Raw genomic sequence first — 12,236 nt, forward strand, 5'->3', positions numbered from 1 at the left:
AGGACCTTATAGTTCACTCTGCTTGGAGTACACTGAAAGTGATACAACAGGACAGAGTTCTAGGATTAGATAGAAAGTGTCATATTTGAACATATAAACAGTGTGATCTTACAATACTAGTGCAATACTAGGCTTTTGCAGTGGTCTGGCCCCTGGAACAAACAACAGTCTTGGATGGCTGCCATCAACAGCTGAATGAACTCCTGTGTTTAAGCATGTTGGTCGACTGAGCCCACACATTGAACCTCTGAGGTTGAATAGTTTCCAGCTGAATGCCTTGGTGGCAGAGCGGAGTACGTCCTTTCGTAAATTAATCGGGGTGTTCTCTTCCATGTTCTCCGGATGGGACACCTGGGAGGCCAAGGCAGACAGCAGTGTACCTGTAGGTGAACCCTACGATAAAAACAGAAGAAAAAAAAACAATGACATGATACGGAGACATCGTTTAGAGGAGAGAGGATATAGGCTGGGAAAATGTAACAGCACCCTGGGCAAAGACTAGCGTTGCCTAATACATCAGACTGATACCATCGTTACCCCAAGGATATTCCACTCTCTAGCAATGATTCCAGAACTTTCCATTGCATTCTTGTCTTTGGTATTATGAAATCATAGATAAGCAAAGGCCTGAAATCTGGTGGAAATAAATAACAAATATGTAGGCCTGATCTCGTGTATGATGATGCCAACTTCAGATATACTTACTCTTCTGTCGTCATGATGGTCTTCTCCTCTTGGCTTCGACAGTAGGAAACGGGGCATGTTGGCTGTTCTACAGTTGTTGGGGGCAGGTGAGGAGAAGAGCACTTCATGGGTGACAGAGAGAAAGACTCCTGAAATTCATAAAGAAAAAGTTAGGCTCACAAAAGTCCAACTGTCAACCTTCAAGTATTCATTTCGATCATAAAAACGTGTAGACTTGGCTTATTGTCACTTAAAGTTTAACTTGATCGTGCAGCTTCAACCTCCTACAGGTGGCAGAAATGATGCCCAGACCAGAGCTTGTTTTCCCAAAAGAATCGTTGTACAATCATCTTTCCTTCATTTCATTTAAATGGAATTAAGAATATTTTAGTACTATGATGCTTTTGGGAAATCCAGGCGAGGACAGGAGGATGTTAGCCTGAGATCAGAAATTGCAACAGATTACGCCAATTCTATTGCAAAACACAAACGGAACAAAGTCGAGAGGGATCTGAATTTGTCCCAAATACACTCGTGATTCCATACCAAACGTCGACTAAAGTTATGGAACTTTGTTCTCCAAGCGTGACGAGAAAGGCAAGTCAGATTTACACAAAATTCCTGATTAATTTAACGCTAACACGCTTGAACTATATATGGAAATGATGCACAAGTGAGTCAACGTTTCGTTGTTTCCAAGGGGAACTGTTTTTTCAGTCGGACCACAGTTTCCGGTCCGTCAGTGAAAATAGTCCGACTGTAATTGTTTCAGGGTTCAGTGTAAAGCTGAAGAAGTATATATACAGAAAACATTGGCTACTTAGAGAGCGTGGCTCTATGGTGCTCAAAGTACATGAACGTACTTACCCAGGACCTGCACATTCCACTGGTTCATGAAAACACGATCGCCTTATCAATTTATAACCATGAACCTCAGAATAGTACTTATTTTGTGCCTCTCCGCTCTGTCTTGCATCGCAGGTAAGGAACATTCACTGATGCTAATCAACTTTTTCGGCACAATTAAATAATACAACAGATACAGCTTCACAACTGTAAATCTTTGACTCTGCAGACGATGAAGGAATGGTGAAAATTCCAGGAGGAAAGATGACGATGGGGACGAACTCAGCCGACGGCAGGGACGGAGAATCACCCACGAAAGAAGTGACAGTCGATCCATTCAGTATCGATAAATATCCCGTCACTAATTCTGACTTCAGGTAACTTACTTTGATACAGCGATGATGATACTTCCCAGTAAGAAACATTACGTTGTAAGGATGTATAAAATACTTATTTTCCAGACGTTGAAGTTGGGTTAATTTTAAGTAATCTAAAAAACTGAAAATGTGTATTTTCTGGACGTTGAAAATACTTTTTTTTATTTTTTCCCCCGGAAAATGAAATCAGGTTAATTTTCGGTTCTGTCTTTTTTTGGTAATTTATACTATGGCCATACTTCAACTGCACATACATTCTCAAGGAAGTAAGGATTATATCAAAATTACAATGTTTTTATCCATTTAATATAGGAAGGAGGAACCAATGGAAGATTGCAACATAGAATATATATTATTGCCCCCATCTGTCACATGGATAATATATTAGCTTTTTTTTCAGCTTTAAAACGGGCAGTGATGATGTTCAAAGTAGTCCAACCGACAGAATAAACCTACAGACTACTTCAACTACAATAACATTCTCAGTAATGTTCTTTATTTTCTTGTTAGGACTGTGATACTGTACATTGCTGTTGAATGCTCTGGATAAGAGTGTGCTGGATGAACAAAATGTAAATGTAAACATTCACAAGGCCGCGGGGCCTGACGGATTACCAGGGTACTAAGAGCATGCGTAGACCAACTGGCAAGTGTCTTCACTGACATTTTCAACCTCTCCCTGACTGAGTCTGTAATACCTACTTGTTTCAAGCAGACCACCGTTGTCCCTGTGCCCAAGTAACCTGCCTAAATGATTATCGCCCCGTAGCACTCACGTCGATAGCCATGAAGTGCTTTGAAAGGCTGGTCACGGCTCACATCAAATCCATAATCCCGGAAACCCTAGACCCACTCCAATTCGCATACATCCACAGATGGCGCAATCTCACTGGACTTCCTGACGGGCCGCCCCCAGGTGGTAAGGGTAGGCAACAACACATCTGCCACGCTGATCCTCAACATGTGGGCCCCTTAGGGGTGCGTGTTTAGTTCCCTCCTGTTCTCTCTGTTCACCCACTGCATGGCGAAGCACGGTTCCAAGACCATCATTAAGTTTGCTGACGACACAACAGTGGTAGGCCTGATCACCGACAACAATGAGACAGCCTATAGGGAGGAGGTCCGAGACCTGTCAGTGTGGTGTCAGGACAACAACCTCTCTCTCAACGTGAGCAAGACAAAGGAGCTGATCGTGGACTACAGGAAAAGGAGGGCCGAACAGGCTCCCATTCACATTTTACATTTACATTTAAGTCATTTAGCAGACGCTCTTATCCAGAGCGACTTACAAATTGGTGCATTCACCTTATGACATCCAGTGGAACAGTCACTTTACAATAGTGCATCTAAAACTTAAGGGGGGGGGGTGAGAGGGATTACTTATCCTATCCTAGGTATTCCTTAAAGAGGTGGGGTTTCAGGTGTCTCCGGAAGGTTGTGATTGACTCCGCTGTCCTGGCGTCGTGAGGGAGTTTGTTCCACCATTGGGGAGCCACATCAACGGGGCTGTAGTTGAGTGGTTTGAAAGTTTCAAGTTCCTTGGTGTCCACATCACCCTCAAACTACCATGGTCAAACACCGCAAGACAGTCTTGAAGAGGGCATGACAAAACCTTTTCTCCCTCAGGACACTAAAAAGATTCGGTGTGGGTCCCCAGAACCACAAAAAGTTCTACAGCTGCACCATTGAGAGCATCCTGACCGGTTGCACTGTTATGGCAACTGCTCGGCCTCCAACCGTAAGGCGCTACAGAGGGTAGTGCGTACGGCCCAGTATTTCACTGGGGCCAAGCTTCCTACTAGTGTCACATCTGCTCCTGCAACACCCTCTAGTGCTCATCTTGTGTCTTCTTGACCTGCTTGCCACTCCCCCAGTGCTCTCTCCCTGTGTTTGTGATTGTGTGGGCGGTGACAGGTGTGCTGGAGTCAGAGCAGGTCCCCTCCAGCTGCAAGCTGTTCCATAATCAAGACCTCTACAAATACTCAGTCCTGCCACTTCCACACTGCCAGATCGTAATCTCTGCTCAGTCAGTCCATGTTACCAGCCATTTGTTCCTGTTGTCCTGTGGTGCCTGTTTTCCCTTGCCTGACGCTGTTTTCCTCTCTGCTACAGTTCTACCCGCTCTGACTATGGTCCCTGTCTCCAGTCCAACTTCTTGTCAGTACTGCTACTCTGTCCCGGATTCCCCACTCTACGCTCCCTTGGAGTCCCCTTTGGACCTGATTACCCTGTTCAAACAGCTCTCGCTCCAGCCTCAGCCTCCGCACCTGGTTTCCGGCAACCTGCCCGAGCTTCCCCTAGCCTGTGCACAATCTTCCCTCCGTGTTTCAATAAATACCTTGGTTACCTCATCCCAGTTTTCTCGTCTGAGTCTGCTCTTGGGTTCACCTGTTCCGCTCCACGTACCTTTATACTAGGCTTTGTCAGAGGAAGGCCCAAAAAATTGTCAAAGACTCCAGTCACCCATGTCATAGACTGTTGTCTCTGCTACCGCACGGCAAGCGGTACCGGAGCGCCAAGTCTAGGACCAAAAGGCTCCTTAACAGCTTCTACCCCAAGCGATAAGACTGCTGAACAATTAATCAATTGGCCACCGGACTATTTACATTGACACCCCCCCTCTTAGTTTTTACGTTGCTGCTACTCACTGTTTATTATCTATACACATTCACTTTACACCTACCTACATGTACAAATGACATAACCTGTACCACCCGCCGCACATTGACTTGATACATGTACCCCCTGTATATAGGCTCATATATTTTAATGTGTTACTTTTAATTTTTAAAAATTACTTTAGTGTATTTAGTAAATATTTTCTTAACTATATGTCTTGAAATGCATTGTTGGTTAAAGGCTTGTAAGTAGTATTTCACAGTAAGGTCTACCTACACCTGTTGTATTTGGCGCATGTGACAAACTTTGATTTGATGTGTTGCACAAGTTTGAACAGCACAGTGAAGTATGGCACAGAGTACACTATGGTACAGTTTAATTTAGTAAAGTACAGTACGGTTTAGTTCAGTAGAGAACAGAGTAAACTTTGCTTTACTGTGCTGTACTTTACTTTTCTTGACTGTACTGTATTGTACTACACTCTTCTGTGTTCTACAGTACTATGCTGTCCAAACTTGTGAGAAATAATGTACGTCTATGTTTGGCCCAAACCGAGGCCGGTCCGGACCAGGTCTGAACCAAACACAGACGTCTATGAATGGTTCAGATCTGGTCTGGTCCGGACAAAAAAATCTATGTTCGTGGACGTTGAAATTGAGGCATGTCCGCACCAAGATGGCCAAAAGACAGTCTATGCTCGGTCGGTTTGTATGTGGGTACACTAGTTGACACTGCAAACTGAGAATATTGAAGTGGTTTATTGTCTTCATCCCAGGGAGTTTGTCAGGGCACAGAAATACAAGACTGAAGCGGAGACCTTCGGCTGGAGTTTTGTGTTCCAGGACTTTGTGTCTGAAGACCTGAAGAGCAAAGTCACAGAGAAAATAGAGGTGTGTTGAAAGTCACTTCTGCATTTCATATCAAACATCTCTCACACTGATAGGTGAAAGCTAAGTCGTTTTTTTCAGGGGGGTTCCTTCTGAATTGTGATAATGATTAACTCCTTTCACCCCTGAAGTCAGCACCTTGGTGGATGCCAGTCGAGCGGGTGTTTTGGAGGCAGGTAATGAAGTAATTTTTTAAGTTTTTCCCTCCCCCCCTGTACCTTATATCTGGACTACCTGACTCCTCTCCATGTGTTTGTCCAGCCTGCAGGTCCTGGTTCTGGGATCCGGGAGCGTCTGGACTCCCCAGTGGTCCAGGTGAGCTGGAACGATGCCCAGGCCTTCTGCAGCTGGAGGGGGAGGAGGCTGCCCAGCGAGGAGGAGTGGGAGTGGGCTGCGCGTGGGGGTCTGCAGGGTGAGTGGGGCTCGCTAACAAAAATAAAAAATAAATTGTAGTGGGATTGTCTTTGGTACAATGCCGGCTGGGGTGGATCTCCACAAAGAATAAGACATATCTCACCAAATAATAAGAAGCCATGGAATTAGAATTCTAAATCTTGTTAAGTGTTAATAGCCATGATGATAACAGAACCCCTTCTTCGCTCCAGGTAGAACGTATCCCTGGGGAAATAAATTCCAGGCCAACCGCTCCAACCTGTGGCAGGTCAGACGAATGACATCACATTCACCACCCTGAAATGAACATTCTAACGTTCTTCTCAACCCTCTCAGTAATTCTTTACAAATATATATTTGGTTTGTGTGTTCTAAAGCCAAAGTTAAAACTTACATAACCTACATCCTACACAAGTTACCATGTTAGGATTTGCTCAAAAATATTTTATTCATGATTTATAAAGTGTTTACAATTAGTATCCCTTGTACTGTTGACTTAAATCATCAGTAAGGTTATATCACATAGCAGTATATGTCGTTATCAATAAAATATCACATTAAGGTGCAGAGTGTTCAATTTGTCTGCTGGGGGACAAGGAGACTCACAGCTCTGCAAAAACCATTGACAACTGTGCAGTTTTCATTGTTAAATAAATGTTAATTATTTGGTTGAAATATCATCACCTCTTGAAGCGCAGAATCAGAACTTCAAATGTTAGATTATTCCATGCAAAACAATTACAACAAGTAACTGCATGCTTTTCATCAGTAAATATAAATTCATCATGTAACTTCAGATACGTGAGGGTAGCCTCACGATATCTTTCATGGTCACCATTAATTGGATATTTGAGTGATATAAAAAGTGAACTATACCTGAGAAGTATGAGTGGTTTAGGTTCATTTCCCATTATTTGTGGGCTCTGCCTATCAAGCAGAGCTGAATTAAAAGATCCCAGAAATGTTCTATGCACACAAAAATATGATTTCTCTCGAACTTTGTGCACAAATTTGTTTACTTCCCTGTTAGTGAGCATTTCTCCTTTGCCAAGATTTGTGTCATGCTTAGAATGTGCTCCCCCATTGTTATAAATTGAAAGTTCTGAAAAGTTCCATACCAGTTAATAGTTGATGTGGTTACTAAAACAGCTGTAACTCTAGATTGGTAGTAGATATTTCTGTTCTTATTTCAGATTTGAAGAGCAGAGAAGTAGACCAAGGTGTCATATCCTCCTAAGTTTTTGTCTAAAGTGTTGAGAAAGTTGTCAAAATGGCAGTTGTTTGAGAAAATTAAGACAAAGTTGTTGATGCGATTACTAAAACAGCTATATCGTTAGATCTGCACAAGATATGTCTGTTCCAGATGTGAATAACAGAAATGTAGACAAAGATGTCATAACCTCTGACTTTTTGTCTAACTTGTTCAGAAAGTGGCCAAAATGTCAGTTGTTTATAAAAAGTTACAGAAAATGTTGTTGATGCGGTCACTTATACGGCTGTAACGTTTGATCGGAACCAGATAATTCAGTTATTATTTCTGATTTGAATAGTAGAGAGGTAGAGGAAGATGTCATACCATCCAACTTGTGTTTAGGAAAGTGGTCAAAGTTGCTGATTTGTTGCATTTACAGTGAATGGAAGTTGGAAGTGATGATGTCACAATGGGGAGCTTTTTTCAAAAGTAAAATTAAAGTGAATGATGATGGACAAAAAGAATGATAAAAAAATGTAGTTTAAAAAGTATAAATAATAGCAAAAAGTGGTATGCAACCACACTATTCCAGTCTGCACATTTTTAAGTTTGAATGGCATTACTATCTTAAATGGTGTAAGAGGAGTAGCGTGCAGAATAATAATAAGAGGAAGTATGATGAAGATTTAAAGTTGGGACTTTTGCTTCACAATTCCCACCTAAATAGTTAGCCTATAACATGTATTTAACAATCCCTTGAAAACGGCACGTAGTTGGTTTTAGAGGAGCTGGAGGGTCTCCTTGCTCCTCAGCAGCCAAATCAAACACTATTGTGACGTTATATTGATTACAACCTGTTATAAATGAGACATATTATCCTGTTGTGTTTTGTATGTGTGTTTCAGGGCCTTTTCCCTGATGGAGACACAGCAGAGGACGGTTACCATGGTATCGCCCCTGTCACTGCTTTCCCTCCTCAGAACAGTTTTGGTAAATATCCCTTTATACAGCCTTAAACCCAGCTTAGTAACGGGAGAATCAGAGCATCACCATTTTCTTGATCCATATCCAATTCATTCAGATTTACATAGTAGTGGCCAGGAGTAGTATATAGGATTAGTGGCCAGGAGTAGTGTAAGTCGCTCTGGATAAGAGCGTCTGCTAAATGACTTAAATGTAAATGTAAATGTGTATAGGGAGTAGTGGCCAGGAATAGTGTATAGGAGAAGTGGCCAGGATTAGTGTATAGGAGTAGTGGCCAGGATTAGTGTATAGGAGTAGTGGCCAGGAGTAGTGTATAGGAGTAGTGGCCAGGAGTAGTGTATAGGGAGTAGTGGCCAGGGGGAGTGTATAGGAGTAGTGGCCAGGAGTAGTGTATAGGGAGTAGTGTATAGGGAGTAGTGGTCAGGGGTAGTGGCCAGGAGTAGTGTATAGGGAGTAGTGTATAGGAGTAGTGGCCAGGATTAGTGTATAGGAGTAGTGGCCAGGATTAATGTATAGGGAGTAGTGGCCAGGGGTAGTGTATAGGGAGTAGTGGTCAGGGGTAGTGGCCAGGAGTAGTGTATAGGGAGTAGTGTATAGGAGTAGTGGCCAGGATTAGTGTATAGGAGTAGTGGCCAGGATTAATGTATAGGAGTAGTGGCCAGGGGTAGTGTATAGGGAGTAGTGGTCAGGAGTAGTGTATAGGGAGTAGTGTATAGGGAGTAGTGTATAGGGAGTAGTGGCCAGGAGTAGTGGCCAGGAGTAGTGTATAGGGAGTAGTGGCCAGGGGTAGTGTATAGGGAGTAGTGGTCAGGGGTAGTGTATAGGGAGTAGTGTATAGGGAGTAGAGGCCAGGGGTAGTGTATAGGGAGTAGTGGCCAGGAGTAGTGTATAGGGAGTAGTGGTCAGGGTAGTGTATAGGGAGTGTATAGGGAGTAGTGGCCAGGGGTAGTGTATAGGAGTAGTGTATAGGGAGTAGTGGCCAGGGGTAGTGTATAGGGAGTAGTGGTCAGGGGTAGTGGCCAGGAGTAGTGTATAGGAGTAGTGGCCAGGAGTAGTGTATAGGGAGTAGAGGCCAGGGGTAGTGTATAGGGAGTAGTGGCCAGGAGTAGTGTATAGGGAGTAGAGGCCAGGGATAGTGTATAGGGAGTAGAGGCCAGGGGTAGTGTATAGGGGGTAGTGGCCAGGAGTAGTGTATAGGGAGTAGTGGTCAGGGGTAGTGGCCAGGAGTAGTGTATAGGAGTAGTGTATAGGGAGTAGAGGCCAGGAGTAGTGTATAGGGGGTAGTGGCCAGGAGTAGTGTATAGGGAGTAGAGGCCAGGGGTATTGTATAGGGAGTAGTGTATAGGGAGTAGTGGCCAGGAGTAGTGTATAGGGAGTAGTGTCCAGGGGTAGTGTATAGGGAGTTGTGTATAGGGAGTAGTGTCCAGGGGTAGTGTATAGGGAGTAGTGGCTAGGGGTAGTGTATAGGGAGTAGTGTCCAGGGGTAGTGTATAGGGAGTAGTGTCCAGGGGTAGTGTATAGGGAGTAGTGGCCAGGGGTATTGTATAGGGAGTAGTGTCCAGGGGTAGTGTATAGGGAGTAGTGGCCAGGGGTATTGTATAGGGAGAAGTGGTCAGGAGTAGTGTATAGGGAGTAGTGGTCAGGGGTAGTGTATAGGAGTAGTTTCCAGGGGTAGTGTATAGGGAGTAGTGGCCAGGAGTAGTGTATAGGGAGTAGTGTCCAGGGGTAGTGTATAGGGAGTAGTGGTCAGGGGTAGTGTATAGGAGTAGTTTCCAGGGGTAGTGTATAGGAGTAGTGGCCAGGAGTAGTGTATAGGGAGTAGTTTCCAGGGGTAGTGTATAGGAGTAGTTGCCAGGAGTAGTGTATAGGAGTAGTTGCCAGGAGTAGTGTATAGGGGGTAGTGGTCAGGGGTAGTGTATAGGGAGTAGTGTATAGGGGGTAGTGGTCAGGGGTAGTGTATAGGGAGTAGTGTATAGGGAGTCGTGGCCAGGAGTAGTTGCCAGGGGTAGTGTATAGGAGTAGTTGCCAGGGGTAGTGTATAGGGAGTAGTGGCCAGGGGTAGTGTATAGGAGTAGTGTATAGGTAAGTGACAGCACAATGATCTTGCCTGGACTGCCGGTTGAAGAACAAAAGTCACGTAGGAGTGACTCCACAGACATTGGACAATGAGCCAGGGGTCCATTTATATTTGGTCATCAGTTTGTCTCTCTGTCCCCTCCCTCAGGACTATATGACATGATAGGAAATGCATGGGAGTGGACATCTACACCCTTCCCTGGAGGACGACCAATGTTCGTGCTGCGTGGTGGTTCCTGGATCGACACGGAAGATGGATCAGCCAATCACAAGGCTCGAATCACGACCAGGCAAGTGAACGTTTAGGATGCAAAGCTTACCCAGTAGGCATACGACGTGATAAAGACGTATTTTACTTGTTGAAATCTGGTCGGGACGTCTTATGCCCCCATTGCATGTAATATACTAGAAACATTCCAATTATTACAATTTTTGAGTAATTCTCTGTTCCAGCAGGGTTTGCATGATTCAGCTTGTCAAACAACTGGCCGAGCGCACCAAAGCGGGTTAGGGTCTTGTGGCATACTGTATCCAGTCAACACGCTGGGCTCAGGCCTAATCCGAGACTCGGCATGGACTCGGACAGAAGGGGGTTCATGCAGGCCGAGCTCTTCCCGAGTCCGTCAGAGTTATATTACCCGAGCTCCAGCTAATGGTACCCGGGTCGAGTCCACTTCAGTTTATCCGGCCCAATTAACTTTTTCAGCAGCCATATGATGTTTCTATTCGGCAGTTGTTAAAATACCAGTTTTAAAAAATTAAGAAATGTTATATATTTCACCCCCAAGTCATGGAAAGGGAAAGGGTGATGCCTAGTCAGTTGTCCAACTGAATGTATTCAACTTAAATGTGTCTTCCGCATTTAACCCAACCCCTCTGAATCAGAGAGGTGCAGGGGGCTGCCTTAATCAATCTCCACATCATCGGTGCCCGGGGAGCAGTTGTTGGGGGGGGTTAACTGCCCTGCTCAGGGGCAGAACGACAGATTTTTACCTTGTCAGCTTGGGTTTCGATCCAGTAACCTTTCGGTTTTCAATGTATAGAATGAGGGTTTGAGGATCAGTTGCTGTTACTTTACTTGGAAAGTGTGGGTGTTGAAATGGGACTGTGTTTTGATTCTGTGTTTCTACAGGATGGGGAACACTCCGGACTCGGCTTCTGATAACCTGGGCTTCAGGTGTGCTGCCAGGAAGGACAAAACGGAGCTGTAGGGACCAATAAACGAAGACGATAAAAATTATGCCACAAGGGAGAGCAAGATAGCAACCAGTTATAGGTACTATGCAGTGACCATAGCATTTAGTAAAGTCAAGACTCAGACAGTGGTGATGATGTTGATAATGTGCAGGAACATTTTTCTCCTGTGGAGACCTGGGCTCAAATCAATCTGCTTAACCTATGTGTCTTTTTCTACAAACTACTGTAATACAAGCAATAAACAAGATTTTACATTAAGATGTTGTAAAATGTACTTACTTACAACCATTTTTCACACTTTGTCATTGTGCACTAAGAATATGGGACCAGATACTAAACTTTTGACTACTTAAATACAAGTAAGTGAATTTGTCCCAATACTTTTGGTCCCCTAAAATGGGGGAACTATGAGCAAAAAGTGCTGTAATTTTCTAAACGGTTCAAACCTACATGGATGAAAATACCCTCAAGTTAAAGCTGACAGTCTGCACTTTAACCTCCCATAGTCAAGTGTATCATTTCAAATCTAAGGTGCTGGAGTACAGAGCCAAAACAACAACCAAAATGTGTCACTGTCCCAATACTTTTGGAGCTCACTGTAAGTGATGACACAAAGTAGGACTGAACCGAGCTGTAGGGCAATTCCATGGTAACAGAGTGATGCCGACACTAAGATTATTCATTTTAAAATGGTTTGAAACAAACCATACAACTCTATGCACAAGCACTACTTTTAACCATTTGCGATCATAGGGTTCTTAGAGCACTCATCTGTGCGTGGTCTTCTGAGTTGGGCCTCTGGGAGATTTAATGCTGACAGTAGATTTACGATGCCTTTGGTGATAACCTAAAAGACCCCATTCCATAGCATGAGTTGGTGTTTGTGTGCCGGGAGGTACCAGGGTGGAGATGGCTCGGGAATGGATAATAATGAGAGGAACCTTGTTTTGGGGGCCAGACCCTGGTTTCCACACAATGAGA

General features: G+C 44.0%; 1 protein-coding gene across 1 annotated transcript; it reads left to right on the top strand.

Annotated features, from left to right (window-relative positions):
- The first annotated feature begins 1,408 nt into the window (after positions 1–1,408).
- Positions 1,409–11,515, top strand: sumf2 (sulfatase modifying factor 2). Its single transcript, XM_046316747.1, has 9 exons — positions 1,409–1,665; positions 1,760–1,907; positions 5,302–5,416; positions 5,545–5,589; positions 5,675–5,825; positions 6,019–6,074; positions 7,904–7,988; positions 10,207–10,348; positions 11,191–11,515. Exons 1-9 carry the CDS (start codon positions 1,578–1,580, stop codon positions 11,267–11,269), a joined length of 909 nt encoding a protein of 302 aa, XP_046172703.1. The 5' UTR covers positions 1,409–1,577; the 3' UTR covers positions 11,270–11,515.
- Positions 11,516–12,236: the final 721 nt, after the last annotated feature.

The sequence above is a fragment of the Oncorhynchus gorbuscha genome, linkage group LG20 (assembly GCF_021184085.1).
Source record: "Oncorhynchus gorbuscha isolate QuinsamMale2020 ecotype Even-year linkage group LG20, OgorEven_v1.0, whole genome shotgun sequence".
NCBI classification, from domain to species: Eukaryota; Metazoa; Chordata; class Actinopteri; order Salmoniformes; family Salmonidae; genus Oncorhynchus; species Oncorhynchus gorbuscha.